Source organism: Alligator sinensis, unplaced genomic scaffold, assembly GCF_000455745.1.
Source record: "Alligator sinensis unplaced genomic scaffold, ASM45574v1 scaffold1164_1, whole genome shotgun sequence".
In the NCBI taxonomy this organism is placed as follows: domain Eukaryota; kingdom Metazoa; phylum Chordata; order Crocodylia; family Alligatoridae; genus Alligator; species Alligator sinensis.
The window spans coordinates 1108862-1129504 of NW_005842225.1; the positions used below are offsets into that span (position 1 = coordinate 1108862).

A 20643-nucleotide genomic window follows, 5' to 3' on the forward strand; every position below is an offset into this window, starting at 1 on the left:
CTGAGCTGATGGTGGAAATAGTTTTTTAGATGGAAGGAAAATGGTTTTGGTAAGGCAAATATTTTCACATTTCTAATCCAACCCTACTCTTTTTTTCTTTCCCAGGCACTGCGCGCCGACATTTTAAATCCGCCTCAACTGTTTGCTTCCTTCCGCCATGACAAGTTTCTCCTTCCTTGAGCACGTCGTGTGTACCAGGATGCAAAAGGCTGTAGCTATCAGATGCTCGCATTCATTCTTCAGCCTACAGCCTTGCAGGTAAGGCATGTTGCCCTGATGTGGCACTTGATTTCTGCATGTGTGTTCATGCCGCTGTTTTGGGTTTTATTTCCCCCCCTTGTGCGTTCATAAATTGTCCGGCGCGTCGATATGAAGTGTGTGAATTGGCACCGTCTGAGCCGAGGGGTGTGTGCATGTTGTAGACAGTCCCAGCTCTGCAGTGGGTAGAGAAATGGCAGTCTTCCAAACCCATCACGGCTTTTATTCAGAGCCCGTATAACAGCTAAATAACGTCTCGCTGGGTCGCGCCAGGCGTGTGTGGATGCGGGAGGCGATGGGAGAGTTTTGGAGGGGCGGAGAGGCACAGCTTGCAAAACGGGGTTCTTGGAGACGTCCGAGGGTTGGTTCGGGTTTGAGCGGCTGGTTTTGTTTCTTGGGGGTTTTTTTCAGTGGGGGGAAAAATAGTCGAGGAGCATCTGCCCTGGCGTGGTGCAGGTTTCCGCTGCGAGCCGGGTGACGTCACTGCCATCACAACGGGCTGCATGCATCTTGCAGGGTGTAGTTCAGAGCATTGACTGCGGAGTCTGTGACCTGGTTTCCTTCCCTCTTGCAGTACGGAGTCCTCTCATAAATTCTAAGTCATAATCCAGCACCGCAACCCGTGCCAGGGCTGCTGATGCAAGCCCACTTTGCCCTCAGTTTCATACTCCCTTTTTATTCCTCCAAACTTCCTCTCTTCGTCTTTGAATGGAAATGCCTCTGCGAAGTCGATCAATGCCTGCTCATTTGGGAGGTAAACGAGAGTTGAATAATTAGCAACGGTGCATTCGGTGGCAAAATTCCTCTGCTTTAATTTATATCAACTCCACTCTGGCGCATTGCATCTGGGCCAGGCTGTGACAGGGAGATGCAGCACAAAGGAGCAGGGAGACGGAGAGCAGGCAGGAAGGGGAGCTCCAGACGACACTTGGGCATTTGTGCTGGCATGGGCTCTTCCCCTGGCGATCACCTCCCGTGTTTTGTGGCAGCGGGGAGGGGGGCGGGCGGGCTGGGGCAGGATTAGTCATTCGCAGCCAGTTCGTTTTTTCCATCAACATTGTGTGTGTGTGTGTGTGTGTGTGTGTGTGTGTGTGTGTGTGTGTGTCTGGTCTTTTGTCGCCCTTTTGTGAGCGAAATGGTTGTTTGGTAGCAACGAGCAAGGGCTCCTTGCCAAGTCTCCCTAATTAAGATTAAGCATATGCAGATTTGCCTTGTTTTCAGCTAATGACAGCTGCAAACAATTATTTGTCATGCTTGCTGATTGTTGATTGGTAAAAGGAAGGCCATGCAAGAATTGTACGCGTTCTTCCTTTGTATTTCGGCCTTCCCAGTTGTACAGCCAGGCGCGGGCATGTGTGCGAGAGGCTTCTTCCTTTTAAGACTCAGGTTTTTGCTTCGAATTCAGCTGCTGCCCTTGACAGTTTGTGTTTTTAGGTTTTTAGGAGCAGAGATGCCATGTTAGATGTGTCCGAAAGATGCCAGGTTAGCGAAGGTGGGTGTTCTCTGTGCGGCTCTGTCTGGGTTTGGGTGTGTTTGTTGGATGCCTTTTTTTTTTAATGCTTTTACCAGAGGAGCCCCGTCCTGATATTTTCATGGGAAAAATAAATAAAGATGTTTTAAAATGTATTTGACGTTTTTAGCTTTCACCCAGCAGCCTCCGTCAATTGTCTGCAAGCGGAGCCCCGAGCACAGCCTGAATGAGTTAGGATGCTGTACTGAAAGCTTTTAGATTCACAACAGAGAGCAAGTGCATCTTCCTAAGCACTTTGGCATCTCTCCAAAATGCCTAGGCTTTTTAAGGACATTCTCATAAAGAGCTTGAATTTTTTTTTCATTATTATTATTATGCTGATGAAAGCAGAGAGCTTTTTATACAAAAGAGCGGCTGAGAAAATGAAATACTCCGAGCTGGAAATGAAAACACTCGGCGTTGTTTTAAGCGTGGCATGGAAATGGGAAATGTGTTGGGGGGGGTGGTAGAAAAAAAGAGTGGTGGCAGAGAGAGAATTATGTTTTATCCTAAATAAATCCCTCTCTGTCATCTAGGGATTGTGGTTCAGGACTTCCTTGTTTTTGGTTGTAACCTCTTCAGCACAAACTGGGAAGGACGGACCAGGGAAATGCCCAGGTCTGTCTTTAAATGAGTCTAAAATTCCTCTCTGGGTTTTTCCGTTGGTTTCTTTAAGCGTCACTCGGGTGTTTTCAATCCAAATGCAATTTTAAAAGAAAGCCAAGGGAAACCATGGTGCTTTGAGTTTGCAAATGCATCTGTCGAACAACCGTTACCACACGCCCGACCACACCTGATGTTTGTGGGATCACAGCTCTGCAGCCACCTCTGCCAGCCAGCATCAGGGCTTTTCCGGGGGTGGGTTTGGTTTGGGGTTTTCTGGCTGTGGTAGTCTCGGCACTCCCCAACAGCGAGCGTGCCATTCATTACTCGGTGAGTGTGTCAGCGTTGGGCCAAGCAGGACTTAGGAGCTGCATCTGTTTTTTTCTTAATAAAACAGCTTTGGACAGTTGTGTGTTTGAGGCGTTCCCGTGGTGTAATGATCAGGCATGTCTTGCTAGCCAGGAGGTGCAGGCATGCTCTGCACGTGTTTGTCCCGCCAACAGGTCACTTACAGAATATTGGCATGCTTTAATGTCTGGTTTCTTGCTTTCTTAAAGGAGGGAGGGCAGCACCCAAAAAGGATGCACACAGCTCCTTTTCCCTTCGCTCTTGCTTACCAGCTCTGGACAGGTAGCTCGGTCCTCCGCTCCTAAACACTGATGGATGCGGTTGTCCCGGCTTGTGGCGGGCGAGTAGGGGGCACTCCTGTGCCGAGACACCTGCCTCACTGCGCCCTGCCAAAACACAGGCTTCGGATGCCTCCCCCGGGCACCAACTTCTGACCAAACCGCCTTCCTGGAGCACACCTGCAAGCCTGGGGTACCGCTGCCACCACCCAGAGTCAGGTCTTTGTCCGGGCCTTGTGCCACCCGGGGTACACCGGCCCGGCAGACCTTGGGAACTTGGAGTGCTCCTGTTAGCCTGAAGCATAGAAAGCAGCCTCCCTTAGTCAGCTGAGCAAAGGCAGCGAGAAGGCATGCCCAAACCCTCTCAAGCATGTACAACCAGGCTGGCTAACGGATCGCTTTACTGGGTAGAGTGGGCAGGCTCGAGGATAGGTACAAGTCCGAGAAGTATCGAAAGAAAATCCCAGAGCAAACAGCAACGTCTTGGTAGCTTTTTGACGAGCGACTAAAACACCTGATTGTACGTTCCCTGCTACATCTCGTGCAAGTTGCTCACGACTCTGTCCAGGGGCTGCTGGAGCCTGCTCGAGAGGACACATGGCTTGCTGGCCGTGTCCCCAAAACATACCTCCTCACCTTCCAGGAAGAAGAAAATCCACTCCCACGTCCCGCAGTCTTTGTGCTGCTCCTAGCGTGGTCTGGCTTTAGGTACTTGGGAGCATTGCTTCCTCCCCGGGAGGTGCAGCTAAATTGCAGTTCACGTGTATTTGGGCAGGGAGTCCTGCAATTATGTGTGAGAGAGCCTGGCTCCGCGTGGTTACGGGGAGCACGGTGCAGGACTCCCGGTCCCTCGTGCTGGGTGTTGTGGGCAGGACAGCTAGGTGTGCTCACAGCCACGGGGGTCTGGGAAGGACGGGGAGATTCGGGGGGGCTCCTGGAGAGCAAAGGGGATCAGAGGGGAAGCAACCGGTGTTCCCGAAAGCCACGGAGCAGGAGCGGAGGACAGAAAGAGTTGGAAGCAGACTGGAAATGAGGCCAGTAGGTACCAGACCAGTATATGGGGGCCAGGCTGCATCACACCTCGAGGTCAGGCCGAGTCTGGGGGTTTCAAACCTGTCTGCGGGAGAAAAATCCAAGTGTGCCAGCTCAGCCGCAGCTCGTTGCCTGCCTGCCTTATTACCTTGCCTCCTGGGGAGGGCAGCCAATCCGTGCTGCCGTTTGCAGGTGTAAGCCCCCCGGGCTCCCCGGTAAGCGGGTCCTGGGAGCTGGCTGGCGGGATGCACACAGTTCCCCCCGTCCCGCAGTGCCAGGGACTAGAGCCAGCTGCACGCAGCTCCGGAGAGCCAGGGAGCAGGGTTGGGATTTATGGGGACCTGACGGGGCAGGATCACTTTTGGTGGGGAGGGTGCTTGGGAAAGTTACTGACTCCGGGGGGGCTGCGTGCACTGGGGACCCGGCGGGGTGTACGTCACGGCGGTGGTTATGGGTTGCATGGGTGACATTAGGGTTTTTGGGCAAATTGGGGACTGTGTTGTTACCAAGGTCATGAGTGGTCCTGTCATGCCTTTTGCACGGCTCAGTGCTGCAACATGGGGTGGTCAGTGATGTGGGGTGGAGCAAGGCAGGCACCCCAGGCGGGAGCTATTTCCTTCTTGCCCATCAGTGCCCATTTGGCTCCACTGGCACGGGGCCTGAGGGGGAGGTTGTCGAACATGGAGCAGGCCGGGGCAGAGCGGCGAGGTGGCTCGTAGCATCACAGAGCTGGAGGAGAGCAGGGCTGGAAGAGGCCTCGAGGTCGCGTCTAGTCCGGTGCCCTGCTCGAGGCAGGCTCAGCCTTGCCCAGACCATCCCGGGAAGTCCTTGTCTAGCCCGTTACTGAAAGCGCGCGCCCTGCCTGCCGCACACCCGAACCTGCCACAGGGAAAGCAGGGGCACGAGGCAACATCCTGCTGCTGCTGCAAGGGGTGTTCAAACGCACTTAAGAGACCCCAGGCAGAGGCTGTGCCCCTGCTACAGAGGAAGGCAAAACCCGCCGGTGCAGACCAGTCTGACCAGGAGGAAAAATCCCTTCCTGACCCTGAGCAGAGCTGCAAGACCCCCTAGCCACGGGCCTCCGGGTTTGAGTCCCAGCAGGAGCATCGGCACAGCCCAGCCGGCGTCACGGGGAGCAGCGCCTTCAGCCCGGATGCATCCAGGGGCGGGAGCGGGTCCTGCTCTTGCACACCTCAGCGACATCTCGAAGGCGGCTCTTGGAGCAATGGTGGCGGCTAGCAGGGTTGGGGTAAGCTGGCCAGGGGCCTCGAGCTCTCCAAGGCCCAGCTCTCCTGCAGCTCTGCTGAGACCACCACGTCCGCTGCATGGCCCCCTCTCCACGTGATGGAGGAGCCTTGCGGAGGAGATGAGGCAGTGGCCAAGGGACCCCTTTCCCCGCCCTGGAGTGGCAGCAGGGGACCACGTGTCTGAGGGGAAAAGGGAGACGTGTACTGGCTTTTAAACAACAAGCCTCCTGCCGCAAAGGAGGGCGGCTGTCAGGGCACATCTCCCGGCACGGGCCAAGTATTGGTGGTAACACCAGCAGGGTTTGCTCCCGGTTCAGGACCCGCGACCCCTCCCGGCCAGCTTTCATAGCATCCGATGAAGTGAGCTGCAAGTGCAGGTTGCTGTGTTAGCCTGAAGTCAAGCGGAAGGGAGGGTAGATTTGCACCTTCTAGACTAACTAAAGTAGATAGAGATATGTAGGTATATAGATCTATCTACTTTGGTTAGTCTAGAAGGTGCAGGCTAACACAGCGAGCTATGTCCCCCTCACTACCTGCCAGGTATCACGGCTGTTTACAAGCTTTTCACCGATGCCTAAAGAAGGGTGCTTGTGCCCGAAAGCTTGCAATTAAAGATTTTTTTTTGCAAAAATCTAGTTGGTCTAATAAAAGAGATCACCTCTACTGCGAGTTCTGGTTCCCCGAACTACCAGTGCCGCACGGTCCACTAGGCCTCGCTGCCTTTCCCACGGGCGTCCTGGGGGAGACTCGTTGGGGTCGGCGCTCCGGACCGGGTCTCTGGTAGTCTGCGCCGAAGGAGGGCAGCGTGCCCCGCTGCGGACCCAGATTTCTTCCTGCCCCCGCCTGCTACTGCCTGCGCCCCCTGAGGCACCAGCTTCTGCCCCAAACTAAGAGTAACGAGCATAAATTCAGGGGGGTGAAATCGGGACCCCTCCACGACATCAACCACAGCCGGACTCCGGGCACGGGTCGACCAGCTCCTTGTCCTCCGCCTCGCGTCCGCTGGGAACGGCTCCTGCGACCGGTTCAGATGCTTCCTGCTTTTAATTGGATTTGTGTTAATAATTATTTACGTTGACTGAAGAAACTGTTGTATTTAAATAATGCAACTTTTTGCCAAAGTGCTGTCACGCAGAAGCTGCTTTCTCTTCAGGAACCTCCAAACATGGGCTCCCTTCCAAGCCCTCTGCTCCGCTCCGCTCCGCTCCGCCGCGTCGGTGGCTTGCGTGTCGCGTCGCTTGTCTTCCTGCCCTTCCCTTGGCCTGGTGCAGCTGCCGGGGAGCTCTGCCTTTGCGGGTGGGAGAAGAGATGCTTGCGGGAGGGCAGCCGCCGGCTGGGGACGAAGGAAAGGAGGTCGTGCCTGCCTGGCTGCGGCAGAGCTGTGACTGCGGCAGGGAGTACCCGGGCGAGCGCTTTCCCCACTTACCATAGAAGAGGACCCGCTGCCCATTGCAGGGAAACTGAGCCCAAGGTCCTGTCTCCAGAGACCAGGCGTAGCAGCCGGTTCCCGATTTCACACCTGACCCTCGATCTCTCGTGCCTCTCCCCTCCGTTCGGCACGTGCCGCAGGTGACCCTCTCTGTGCCGAGCAGATCCGCTGCCCAAACTAGTCGGACCACCCAGGAAGGCTCCTAGTATCAGCATCCTGCTGCTTTTCTGGACAGGCCACTCTTCTGTGCCTTAAATGCGACGATAAACGGCTGTAAAAGGTGGTTTTTCTTGTGCACGGGGTCCTATCCTGGCTCAGTGGCAAAATCCCCAATGTGAAGTCGGTGGCCAGGCTCGGGGGGACTTTGTGGGCAGCCGGTGTTGCCCTGTGCTGTCGGTGTGGTGAATCGGTACCGTGTCCGGGGCCTCATCCAGAGCAGAGCCTTGCCCCGGGGCTCAGGGCTGGGAGAGCTGGGGGTGCACAGCCAAGTCCTGGAGTTGTGCTTGTTTCTGCGGCGCCGCGTGAAACGTCCCAGACCAAACGGAGAGGTTGAAGAGCTCCAGATCGCTCCTGCTCCTGTGAAGTGCATGGCACGCTCGGACTGGCTGTGAGCTTCGCAGAAAGCAGGATCCTTTCCAACCCACCCCGCTGCTCCTCCACGCACTGCAGCGTACAGGGCAGTCCTTGGGGAGTGCGGAGCATTTCCCCCACCTGGATAGCCACCTTGCCCAAAAAGTAAACTTAAACACCGATATTCAATGCTAGATAAAATGTGCCAGTGATGCCTTTGGATGTCTCCAAAATCATTTCTTTGATGAGCTTGCTTTCATGACCCCGGTCCGACTTCTCACCCACCGGTCGGTCAGTTGTCATCCCTCCTTTGTTGCCGAAGGGAGAAACTTGGACTTCGTATCGGAAACTCCTGAAAGCTTTGGAACGACGTCTTCAGAAAATCCTCCAACTCTACCGGAAGGACAGAAGAACAAGCGCCAGGATTCAGGCGCAAGCCAGCACGGCCATCTTCGAAGGCATGTTGAGGCAGCGTTCACTTTGTTGGATAGGACATTTCATAAGGATGCCAGAAGAGAGTTCCCCAGGCTTTTCTCTCCTAGCCTGGAGAAGAGGAGACTGAGGGGATTGAATAGCATCCTTCAGCTACCTATCGAAAAGAGGATGGAGCTGGACGGGTCTCGGTGGGGGCAGATGACGGGACAAGGAGCAATGGGCTCAGGCTGCAGCAAGGGGAGTTGAAGCTGGATATTAGGAAAGACTTGACAAGGAGGGTGGTGAAGCACTGGAACGGGTGACCTAGAGAGGTGGTGGAGGTTGTGAGGGGAGATGAAGCTCCCCTCGCCACGGAGGCTAATAGATTAGATCGGAGAGACAAAGGGAAATAACCACGTCACCAGGATTTACTCTTCCTCCTGGGACGATCTGCCACGTCTGCCATTGAACGTGCAGACCTTGGGCAGGCCTCCTCCGTGGTCTGCAGACTCTCCGAGGACGTGCTTGTTTGCTGGAAGCCTGTCCTTACATCAAGGGACTGCCAACCATCCCTGTTCCCTGTTGGCCCACCGCCCGGACACTTCCCACCGCCTTGAGCCTTGAAGACTCGCATCTCTGCTGTCACCTCTCTGTGCCTGGTCCTCTCGCAAGATGAAGGCAATCCGAAGATGCGCTGAAATGCCGTTTCCTTGCCCAGCGTGGGCTTCTTCTCTTGCATTGGAAAAATTAGCCAGATGTGTATTATCAAAAGAAGAGCAGAGACTTGCACTCCGCTCTCTAGGAGATGGCCTCAGCTAGACGAGGGGAAACCGAAGCCTGAACTAGAGACAGGACAGGCGGAAAACGGAAAATCCAGTGTTGCTTTCTTTAAAAATAGCCTGATTTCCACATATTTGAAATGTTGGGGTATTTAAATAAGCCTTGAATGTCATCTGTAAGGTCCGCAGTTCTGCTCTCTACTTTTATGGGGTCCGAGGTAAGATGGATGCCCGCCCTGCAGGTGCCCGGACGGGGACTTCCTTCGGAGCACGCCACGAAGACAAGCAGCTAATGGGTCGCGTTTGAGTTTTATCTGCAAGTCTTCACAGCTGTTTGGAGCCTTCTTCGAGGGAAGGAGCAAGTGCTGCGCTGGCACGGAGAGGGAGCCGAAAGAAAACAGGAGCTGGACCCGACCAGATGCTGGCCGTCAGCAGCCCCCATTGGGCTCCAAGTGATGGGGGCACGTGCCCTGGATTTGGGAATTATCCCTTTTTTGTAGGTGCTTGTTTCCACGCAGGCTTCGGCCCGTGCTGCGAGGCGCGTGGCTGCAGGCTGGCCGGCTCCTTCCCATCCGGCCAGGATCGCCCTCTGGTTTGGGCGCGTGGGAGCCCGGCGTGGGCTGTGGCGAGGGCCTGCAGTCGCAGCCCGGCGCTTTGGGGAGCGGGAATCCAACAGAGGAGACGCAGAAACCGATCCGTTTTGTACGCGCCGATTGACTGTTTCAAGCTGCTAAATATTCAGCACGACTCGCTCGTGACCTATATTCAGCGTAATTGCTTTTATTGCAGGGTAAGTATCCGCGATGTCAGTGCCAGCACCAAACACCCGGCTCTCCTCGCCGCGCCGCGTTGTTCCAGAGGTAATTAGGGAGGCCGGGGAATAACAGGGGTGCGGTGGGTCTCGGCGCTTCCCGAGCCGTCCCCTCGTTCGGGGCTTCCCCTCGGGGGACGCGCACGGCTCGGACTCTCCTGCAAACAGCGTGTCGCTATCGCTCAGGACCTGGCGCCGACACAACAGCAGTCAGTCAGTCCCGGTGGCTCAGCGCTCGCTGCAGAAAACACCTTTTCTCCCAGAGCTGCAAGGGGCTGCCCACACCATCACGTCCCTGGGAGCCAAGTTGGTAATGTGGGCGGAGAAGCAGAGAGGAGAAGGGACTTGCCCAGGGCTCTCTGGTGAGTCAGTGGCAGAGCTGTGGGTAGACCTCAGGCAATCAGAGAGCCTTGGCTGCGGGGTCTGGTCTGTTCTGCTCCGGGGTCACTTCCAGGCCAGAGACGCCCCTCTTGTCTCCTTCACTTCTCTGCCCTCTTCCTCTGGCAGCTCCTTGGCCTTTGCACGGGTGGCCTCGCTCCCCACGTGCGTCGCAGTCGTGGGGTTGTGCAGCAGCCGCCGCTGGTTCGCCCCGGCTCCCCGATGCACGTCTTGCCCCGGCATCGTAGTGAAAAGTGCCAGCCCCCGCGCGAGCTTTCCACCCGGCCGCGCCGCGGCTCTGTCCTTCCGTCTCCCCACTTGGTGTTTCTTTGATAATTAGCGGCAGATTTCGTACTTACGTTTGCAATTATGGAAATGCCTTCAGGACGTGTTCTGCCAGATAATTGAATTTCCTTGGTGTACGAATGCAAAGATATGGGGGGTGACTGCGGGCTGGACCCAGCGACCGTATTGCTGGCGTTGGGTGTCGTGCTAAGATAAATGAGGCATCTTCCTTTTAAAAAACACTCATAGAAACAAAGCATTTTGCTTTGCTGTCCTCAGCAGAAGTTCTGCTAGAGGCCCCGATTTGAGGGAAATGCATTATTATCAGTAATTAACTCGATGTACATTTTCAGAACATCCCCATGTTGCTTTCTCTGTCTTTGGTTAATCCTCTGTGCGCCGCGCTCAGGGATCGGGAGCCCCTTGCTCTCTAGAAGCGTGCGAGGGCCGAGTCGGGATGGCTGGGAGGTCTCCGACCGTCTCCCTGGCATGGGCTGGATCGGGCTTCATCCAGGTTGCGACCCCCATTTCTCCCAGGGAAGTTCCCCGTCGCCTGGTCTGCTGTGTGCACAGGGAGCTTCCCCAGGGTCTCACCTGGCGTCTCCCTCTCTCAGGACCGGGCATTTCTCCTGCTGATTGTGCTGCACCCTCCCGGCCCCTCGTGCACAGCCGGTGCACACCCAGCCATGCAACTCAGTCCTTGCCTTTGGGGTCGAAAGCGAAGCCCAGCATGCGAGAGGCCAAACTGCCCGTGCCCGGTCTCTCTCCAGGGCCGAGGCCTGAATACCGGGGTCTGCCTGCCCCCCTCGGTGCTGTGCTGCTCTCGCAGCTGAGTGTCCCGTGGGTTTGGGGGCTCCCGAGAATGCAGCATTCGTTGCATGCTGTGGGAAGGGGGTTGCTGCGCCCTCGAGGGGAGTCCTGTGACTTGGGTGCTGTGCAGGGAAGTCGTCGCCTGCGCGCGGGGTGTGAGGTGGGGGGACCGGCTGCATCCTGTCTTGCAGCCTGCGTGGCTTCGTCGTGGCACACGGGGTAAACGAGGGAGACAAACCCGCCGTCCCTCCTCCCAGGCTGCCTGCGGGGCACGCTCGTAATCCTCTGCTTTTCTCTGTTGCAGCGTATGACACCGGGATTTAAAGTGCCGCACCCGTGAAAGGAAACCTCCCACCCCAAGTGCCACTCGTGAGAGTAAGTGTGAACCCAGCCGGCTTCCCAGTGCTCCCCGGGGTGCAGACTTTGGGGAAATCTGTCCCGTCGGCCTGCCAGGTGGAGGATGCAAGGGCCTGGCAGCTCTTGGTCCCCCATGCTCAGGACAGGGGGTGGGCGAGATGCGCTGCATCCAGCCCCAGAGCACAGGTGGGTCTGGAAAGAGGCCTGGGCAGCCCCGTGAAGGCTCGGCCAGGCTTCTCTGGCCGAAGAAGTGCCTGTCTCTGGGTTTGCACTCGTGCAGCTCTATCAGTGCAGGAAACCCCTAGGCTTGACGTGAGCCCGCAGCCGGTTGCCTCGTTGCCTGGCTGGCCGGAGGGGAAGGGGCAGATGCCTGCTGGCGCTGGGATAGACCCTCCTTGCCCTTCCCACAGCCCCTCAGAGCACCTGAGACCGTGACCAAGCTGCCCAGGGAGGGAGTTGTCCCTGCTACGACCGGTCTCTGGAGCTGGTGTCGTGCTTTGTTGCAGGTAATGGAAGAGTTGTCACACCATGCCCAGGACAACGTAACCAGAGACTTCAGGAGTGAAGAGAAACAGGTAAGAACAGCCAACCCACGGCTCAGTGCCCACCTGAGGCCCACGGAGGAGGGCGACGGGACGGGAACCAGAACCTCTGCGTGCATCCATCCTCCACGGCCCGGACCGTCGTGTGACGCGCGCCTCAATTAGAGCGGTAGATGTCAAAGGAAATGCAGCCAAAGGCATAAAGGGGACAAAGGAACAAAGCCCCTTTTATTCCTTTAACCTGCTGCTGTACATGAAATGCTCCAGTCGCTGCTCCTTTTCCTGGCGGAGAATAAAAGCAGGCCTCTCCAGCCGAGATGGGCAGGGTGGGGACAGCTCTGCGGTTTCCCATGATTATTTTCACGGTGGGACACTGAGCCTGGTTTTCGCCTGCCCTGAGCTGGCGCTTGGCCACTCTGAGGAGTGTGGAGGGGGACGGGGGTGTCCTTCCCACCTCCCCAACCTTGCAAGGCCTTTCGTGTAGTGTTGAGTGGCCCGGGCGCTGTTTGCAACGGCACGGGCTGCTAGCTCAGCAGAGGACCGTGGGTTGTACCCTCGCGCCTGTGGTGCAGCCCCGGTGGTGCGGAGCCAGGAAGTCAGGGGCAGCCCTCAAGTCACTGTCCACGTCCACCTCTGCGATGTGGATCAGGGTGCGAGCCCCGGTTGTCTGGAGGACTCCTCGGGGCACGGAGAGCGAGTGGGACCCGGCCATCCCCGGAGGTGGCTGGAAGCCGAGCCTTGGAGGCGTGGGGAGAGAGGTTTGCTTGTTGGCTTTCCCCAGCTGCAGGGATGCATGCACGCACTCTGCCTCGCGTCCTGCCAGCGCTGTGCAGGGTCAGACCGGTGGTCCGCCTGTCCCGCTGTCCTCTCCATGGGAGCAAGCGGTGGTACTTTAAAAAGAGAGCAAGTGACTGGGCTGTGTCTGCGGTGATGTTTCCCTGCCAGACCCTCCCGGGCACAGGCCGTCGTTGGTTTGGGGCCATCAGGATGCATGTGTGGAGCAGCTCCCCACGGACACATCCTCCATGGACTGGTGTGGTCCCTTTCTGACCTCGCTTATACCATCAGCCTCTCACCTCCTGTGGCCAGAGAGGTGGCCATGAGCGCTGCAAAATTGCACCTCGCCCCGTTGCTCTGAAAGCTGTGTCCGGCCGGCCCCTGCCTCTGCACTTCTTGCCTCCGTCACCCTGATCTCTGGGCTGCGTGCGGCGTGGTCGCACGGGTGCCTGCCTGCCTGGGGCCGGGCTGCTTGCCTTGCACAGGACTTGCTGGGCGGGTGGATGCAACCAAACTCTTTGTTCAGGAAAAGCCCGGCACCCTGAACTGCGGCAACGGCTCGTCTGCCTCTTTCTAGCTGCGCTCCTGGTGTCTGTGCAATGGGGGCTGCATCCGTGCCTGTGTCTGGGGCCGTCGGGAAGTAGGTGCTGGTTCGGTAGGCCTAAGCAATCGGGCCTCTTACATACCAACCTCCCCACCAAGCCCCTTTTCCTCCTCCCTGCCAGTGTCTGCCATCTAGTTGGCATTACTCTGTCTAATACCTAGTCTTCCTTTCATATTTCATATTTCTTCCTTTTGAACTACGCCTGCAGTTTGCCCAGCTACCCGTCACCTGTGCATAATCGTGTGCCGTTGGGTTATCCACTAAACATGAAAGGGTTTCTCCAGGATCACCCCCCACTGGTGCAAAAAGCCCCGGGGAGAGGAAGATGCCCGCTGTGCCGGGGAACCTGGCTGAACTGGTCGGACCTGTTTCAGTCGAGCGGTGGGTTTCCAGCGCCTGTGAATGGTCAGCTGTAGCCCAGGAGCGGTGCAAGCTAGGAGGGAGCATCAGCTAAGAGGGAGCTAGCAGGAGGCAATGTTTGGCTGGGGATTGAGATCTTCTGGTCTGGTTTGGGGCTGTGCATTTAGCATCCTGCGAGGTTTCCCTGCACTTCCAGTCGTCTTGCAGCAGTACCCTCTAGTGCACATGCACGGAGACTGCAGCTGGGGTTGGCCCTGCGAGTTCGGGAGCCTGCTCCTTTCACACTCCCTCTGGCCTCCCACACTGCTCGGAGCCTGCCAGGGAACCGTGCGTCGTGGTCGAGCATCATCGCTGAGTTGGTTGAACTTTTCTGAGCGGGTCCCTGCAGCGCCGGGCTCTGCTCAGAGCTGCGACGAGGCTTGCAGGTGGTCCTAGACGTCCGCTGCTTCAGAAGTAGCTGTGCCCTTTCTGGCCGGCTGCTCCTGCAAGAAACCATGCTGCACAGGTGAATCATCTTACCTTGCCCAGGAGCTTGTGGTGTTAGTGCTCATTCAGAGTCAAAGGATCTCAAAGCAGTGAATGAGCATGAATTGGTTCAGCCTGGAGGTCCCTTCCTGCAGGGGGTTTGCAGTTCCCATCTTGCAGGTGGACATGCAGTCCTCAACTTTCCAAGTTGCCTCTGGTTTGACTTGACTTGAGGTTGCAGGTGACAGGTCCCTGGCTCCAGGAGTGCTGGGTTTCGGTGGCTCCCTCCTGGCAGGGAGATGCATTGTGTTCACTGCCCGGGGAAGTCGTGGAGGCTAATTCTCAGGGGAAGAGGGGCAGGAAGGGGCATCGCATCTGGACCCTGCAGAGGTTGCGAGCCGCGGGGCCCAGGCAGGACCAGCTCTTTGCACACTCCGGGGCTGCACGCTGGGCTCAGCAAAGTGGGTTTGTTCAACCTCTGAATTGCTCTGATGAATCGAGGGGCTGCTTGTGCCACCGCCTTTCCCAGTGACTTAAAACCACCATCACTCCCTCAGCCTCTGATCTAAAGCCTGCACTAGGACACGGGCTTTCCTGCCTCCTGTGCCCTCGGGGCAGGTGCCTTTCCCAGCCCGAGGTCTGCCCGGGTGCAGGAGCCGCGCAGCTTAGGCCTGCGGCAGCAGCGCATGCATCGGCGGCGGGGGTGTGAGGCAGTGCTGGGGCAGCTGCCTGGCTCAGCCATGCTCTAGGTGTGGGGGATTTCTGCATAAATGTTTGGCACAGGTCACTGGGGCCATTTTGGAGGTGAAAACGTTCCCGGAGACAGCATCTGTCCTCAAAGACAGGTCTCGAAGGGGACCTCCATGGGACTGAACTTCACGTGGGTGGATGTTGAGACCCTCGGCCCAGGCCTTGGGAGAGCCAGAAGGTGTCAATGTGAGGACAAACGCAGCTGGGAAGGACTGTGAAGCCAAGCGTACGTCACCGCGTGTGGGCCGCAGGAGTCCATCAGCTGGCATTTGCACGGCGCCCGTTGTGCTGGGAGCAGCGTGCCGCCAGTATAGCGCCACTTCCCTAGTTAACTGGGGTCCAGATTGGTGTGATGCTTGGTGTGTTTGGAGCTGGAGGTTACATTAAAATGGTGTGGTGTGTGTGCATGCGCGTGTGCACCTGCCTCCACGTAAGGGAATCGGACCCTGCGCGCGGAGCCGAAGGGTCTGTGCCTCCAGGGCAGGAAGAGCCGAGTCCTGCAGCCCTGAAGCCGAAAGACAAAGCCGTTAGCTAGTCCAGCCGGCCACGTGCCCGGCTGCGCGGTGGGCGTCTCCTGCAGGTCCCGTCTCTGCTCCTGGCACCTCGCACCTGGTCGCCTGCTTGGCAGCCCTGGTCCCCAGCACCATGCCCGGGCTCCCTTCAGGTGTCCTGCACGCTGGCAGCGAGCGGGTGCTGTCTGCCTCCCTCAAAGGGTCCCCCTGGCTCCCCAGCCCCTGACCTGCTGCTTTCCCCGCTCTTCACAGCGCCAGCATTGGTGTGCGGCATCGGAGCTCCTGTTTGCACCGCCTGCCGTCCATGCGGGCCCCGGCTCGAGTGTCCGAGCTCCCTCCCTCCCTCCCTCGCTCCCCATCAGCTCCAGCTCTCGGCTCCATTTCTGTGTCCCTCCGGCATCCCCAGATTACAGTCGCTCCGCTCCTCCCCAGCCATTAATCTCGCCAAGTCAGCAGGATTGTGTCCCCCAGCTCCAGGATACAGCCCGGCCGATGCTCGAGGAAAGCATCGCGGGTCCTGATACGGGTACGTGAGTAATCACGCAGAAGGAATCAGCTCCTCCTTGCCCATGGGGCTCCTGGGGTGGCATCGGAGCCGCCCTTCCCGGCTTCGTGCCCCCAGCTGCCCAGCCACGTGCGGTCCATGCCACGAGTCCCCGTCGGAGTCTCCCGGCCCCTTGCAAGGACCGCGATAGCCCCGCCTGGGCGAGGGATCTGCCAACGGCCCGGGATGCCCAGGGCTTGGCAGCTTCCCTGAGATGCCGGCGGCTGATCGAATGCCAAATGCAAAGGGGTTCGGGGCGGGTTTTTCCCCGCGATGTGCCGCCAGTCGACTGCTCCCTGGGCTGCGTTTCATGAAAGCCTCCGCGGAGCCTTGCAGGCGCCTCCGTCGAGCGGCTGTCCGCGTGCCAGGAATGCAAATGAAGCCAGCGGCGCGGGCGGCCGGCACGGTGCACGGCAGAATATATGTCTCTTGCACGCGGAGTAATTAATGGTTGAGGGGAATCGAGCGAGCCACACGGAAGCTGTTGCCCAATTAGTTAAACTAATTGAGAAGTCGCGATGGGTATCAGGGACCGCGCGGCCTGGCGGCTCCGCAGCAGGCGCCCCGCTGCTGTCGGCAGTCGGTGCCAGCCCGGCTGTGCCAATGGGTCGGATCTGAAGCTCCTTGGCGGAGCCGAGATCCCACCCCGACGGGCTGCGGGCTTTTGGCAGGGGCCTCTGGGGCCTTGTCGTGGGTTTCGGTGGGGCCGTTCCCCCGTGCAGCGAGTCACCAGAGGAGCCCCCTTGCCCGGGGGTTTGCACAGCCGCCCTCCACCTTGCTGGCGCTACGTCCGGCGCGGTGACCGTGCCTATAGCCCGACAGTGCCCTCCAGGTCACCGTGGGCTGGTGTGTGCCTCGGCAGCTGGCAGCCCGGTCTCATCAGGATCCAGACACTTGCATATCATCTTGGCTTCGTGGCAGCCGCGCTATTTATGTCTTTTTAACGATATTTGCACGCGGTGGGCGCACGGCTCCGGCTGGGCAGGTTTCCCGGAGGCTGAGCTTTTCTGGGGGGGTTAAAGGGAGGACCGGCGGGGCTTTGTGCGAGCGGCGGGCTGCGCAGGCGGCGGAGGGACGCGCGCTGTATTGAGTTATGCGTTTGCCTGTATTCCCGGTGACAGATTACAGCTGGAGCGAGCTGCAAACATCGAACGGCGACAGAGGCGTCAATTTAGTTATTAACAAAGGACGGTATTCAAATGACGCTGGCACGGCTCCAACTTGCGGGAGCTTATGAGGAGCGAGGAGGGCGTATTAAATATTCATCGAAATCTTGGCATTTCGCTCGCGTCTCCATCCTTTTCGCCCCTCCCGCCCCAAATTATTGAGTCCTAAAGGTTAGGAGCCGGCTCCGGGAATTAATTATTTCATTAACCCGGTATAAATTACGTTTTTACAACTAAGTTTTTTAAGGTTGACGCGAAATGGGTCTTGGTGGCACTTCATCAGGTTCGCTCGTCACGTGACGCGTGACCTTGGCCACGTGACGACGCAGACTGATGCTAAAGGCAGCATGTGACCCTCAATGCTACGTGAGCTCAAAAAAAAAAAAAAAAAAAAATTTAAATACAAAAATATAAGCAGGTCTCTCTCCTTCTTTCACCTGCCCTTTTATAGTTCAGTCCCTACCTTGAGTCTGGAGAGACACTGTAGGTTTAGAAAGCTGCACAAATCGCCTGCCAGACCCGGGTAGCAACGTGCCACAGCCGCGCGCTGCATAATCCTGCCCTCTGCTTTTTTGCCTTGCGACTCCCCATTTGGTAAGTTAACGGATACTTTGAGCAATTAATTTGCGCGGCTTTCCCAGAGTAACTCATTAGCATGCACGGTGCAAAGGCGGGTGTAAATATGCGTGCAGTCTCATCAAATAAATGTGAAGGCGCCCTCTCCATCGGCGCGGCTGTCAAGCCCAGCTGAGAGCAGGCGAGCGTGCCTGGCTGCAGATGGAGCATTGCTTTACATCGCGCTGGCAGGCTCCGGGTTGGGGATGTGAATGCATTGAATTGTGTGTGTGCGTGCACGCGCCTGATTGCTATTCTCTTTCCGTGGAGCCTCCGTGGCAGGATCCCAGCGACTTAAGTCAGTGCAAATATTGTGACACCCTGTAAGGGAACGCGGCGGAGACAGACAGCCGCCCGTCTGCCGCCCGCTCCTGCTCGGATGCTGCGCTGGAAACGCTGGGGTTTTGTTTTTGGCGTCCGGGCGCTTCTCGGTGACAAATGGGTTTTGAGCAGCGCGGATTCGTGCCGGTGCCTGATATTGTTCTGCTCTGTCGGCGCCGGGCGGGCGGGCGGGCGGGCGGTCCTGAAGTGGCCGTGCTCAGACAATGCGGGTTTCTCTCGGCATTAAACAGTCCCCCGCGGCACCCGTACGAACGTGCACGTTCGCCGGTGTCTCCGCGCTCCCGACTCGGACCCCGGCGAGGGGTGTGGACCGTGTTTGGAGAGTAATGAGCTGCCATGCAAATGTGCTTGGCCGAGTACAGGAGGCCGAGTCTCTCGATTATGCAAGCGCTATTCCCGGCGTCGCTCCGAGCCCAAGTTTGAAAGGAGCCCGGGAGCCCCGCTTCCCAGGTCTGGAGGCTTTCGGCAGCGCCGGCCGCCCTTCATTAGGATGCAAGTCCATTGCCATCTCCGTGGAGACCATGGGAAAGGAAGGCTTGGCTGAATTAGTGTCTGGTCCGCCTGGCAGCCATGCTGAGAAGAGGGCAGCTGCCTACAGGCTCTGAAGGGCGCTGATGAATTACTGCCCCTGTTCAGGCATCAGCCTTTGTTCCCGTTTATTGTCAGCAGAGCAATCGGAGAGAAAAGTAAAATGCGTCCCGATAGGAGGGAGACAATGGGCTAGCGCGCTCCCCGTGCCCCGGGCAGGCAGCCGCCGCGGCCGTCTCCCTCCTCGGCATCCGTAACCTTTCCTTCTTTTTTCTGTCCTTGAACTAATTAGCCACAGAAGCTCTTTCGAGCTGACGTGGAATACGAATGGCCTTTCTGGTGAGGCATTGTAGCTGGAGCCGTCCCATATTTAATACGCGGGCAGTCCTGGCCAGGAATGAGCTCCTCTTGTGTCATGGAGGGAAATCGTATGTTTTGGAGGCGTCGTTAAAGATGCTGGCAGGGAAAAAAAGGAAAGCAAGACTGAGCTCGCCTGCCTCGGCTCCGGGCCGCGCCGTGCACGGGCTCCCCTGCCGCGGGAGTCGCCTGCAGCGCCTGCCACGGAGGTAGATGGGGCTTCGTGTTTGTCCTCCGCATTCGCCATTTGGGGGATGAATTATGCAAACTCTCTAATTGGCACAAAGGTGCGCCTGGCCCCCTCCATGGCCAGCCGTCGCACAGGGAGCCCTTGAACCCAGGGGTGGGCTGTGGCTGTCAGGGCCTTGCTGCCGGAGGATCGCTTCTCTCTGCTCGCTTGCATGGGTCCGGGGATTTTCGCCGGCCCGTTCGGTGCAGATTCGCAGGCGACCCCTGCCCCGCCGCAGGTTGCGTTGTGGGGCAGGTGCCTCCACGGGGTGCTGGCCTGGCTGGCTCCCCGGACTGCAATAGCTGGGTCACCGCTGAGCGGCGGGAGAGTCTGCTTCCATCGACACCGTCCATCCAAATGTCCCCGGTGTCTCGGTCAGTTGGGAGCTGCTTTCCCTCCTGCTCATCGGGGGCAGGACTCCTGGTGTGCCAGCTGCAGGGCTCGTGCTCTCAGGGCAGAGACCATGCCTCTCCGACCCAGCCTGTTCCCACCTGTGCCATCACCGCAGAAGGGGCAGCGCTCTTGGGTTCTCCGGACCCGGGTGCAGGGCCCAGGTGTGCCCGCGGGTGCAGGGCTCTGCTCAGAGCATCTCCCCCCGCGGGGCAGGGGGCAGGCAGTCTCCTTCAGCTCTTATGCCCGCAGAAAGATGGATCGGACACTGGTCAGAGAACAAAGCAGCTGTTAACTGGTCGAGTTGGCTTCTCCGTAGCGCTTTGGGCTGGTGCTGGGCAGCTGGACTCCTGGTTTCTCAGCCCTGCCACTTGCCCTCCACTCCTCTGCATCTTGTTCCCGTGCCCGCGGGCGGCTCTGAGGCGAGGCCGACGCGTCAGAAGTGCCCAGGGATGCTCCAATGCAGCCGTTTAGGAGCGAGTCAGATGTAGAGAGCCCCTGTCCTTGGCCCGTCCCAAGCCCTGGTCCTTCCACAGCCCCGAGGCCCGTCCTTGCTCACGGCTCAGTTGGCTTCGAGGTCGCCGGTGGCAGCCGGAGCTCCAGGGACAGGGCAGGGGGCCGGAGCCCAGGCCTTGCCCCGAGCTCGGGGCCGGGATGGATCCTGGATGGACTCGTTTAAGGGGCCACCTGCAAGGAGCTCCCTCCCCAGTCTCTAGCTTCTCTCGTGCTGCCGCGGCCGGGGAGCCTTTCCTCCTGTTCCCCACGCTGCTCCCGTCATTGTTGCCTCCAGCCCATTGCCAGGGCACGGTGCCCGGGCACGAGGCTCTCCGTGCTTTCACCGCCTCGCCGCCACGTCCTTGAGCCCTCTGCACCGCAGGGCTCCAGCCCTCTCCGCTACTCCCCGTCGACCCAGCCAGCCTCTCGCTTCCTCCCCGGAGTTAGGGCGATCTCCTTCCCCTGGTTTCTCCCGCTGCCCGGTCTGCAGCTGGATGCAGCGCTCGCGGCCCCTTTGGCCGCGGCCTCGTGCGTTGCTCGTCCCTCCTGCTGCAGCATCGTCCCTGTTGCACGAGGATCCACCGGGTCCTGTGTTGCCCAGCACGAGGTGGAGGATGCGGAGACGTGGCGCGTTAAACCGGAGCGGAAGAATTTTATGCTTGCGAGCAAGGGGATGGCTGGCTTTCCAGGGGGAGGTGGGATTCATCTGGGGGCTTTGTGCACGGGGCTGGTACTGGCGAGACTCCTGCTCTCCAAAACTCCCACCCAGCCGGGCCCCTCGTAGCTGTGCATCGCCCAGCGGAGCTGACTTCTGCTTGGCCCTCCCCCGGCGTGATGCTGGCGGTGGGGGAGCCCCCC

The 20643-nt window shown here is 58.4% G+C and overlaps 1 protein-coding gene across 10 annotated transcripts in view; it reads left to right on the plus strand.

Moving 5' to 3' along the window:
* Positions 1 to 114: 114 nt before the first annotated feature.
* TNRC6A (trinucleotide repeat containing 6A) overlaps positions 115 to 20643 on the plus strand; it is a 113398-nt gene continuing 92869 nt past the window's right edge. For 9 of the 10 annotated variants that reach the window (XM_025208259.1, XM_025208260.1, XM_025208266.1 and 6 more), the window contains exons 1-3: positions 115 to 258; positions 11057 to 11127; positions 11616 to 11684. In XM_025208259.1, coding sequence (XP_025064044.1) covers positions 11619 to 11684 — 66 coding nt within the window. In that variant the 5' untranslated portion in view covers positions 115 to 258; positions 11057 to 11127; positions 11616 to 11618. The remainder of the gene's footprint in view (positions 259 to 11056; positions 11128 to 11615; positions 11685 to 20643) is intronic. The other variant, XM_025208270.1, reaches the window with a different exon arrangement.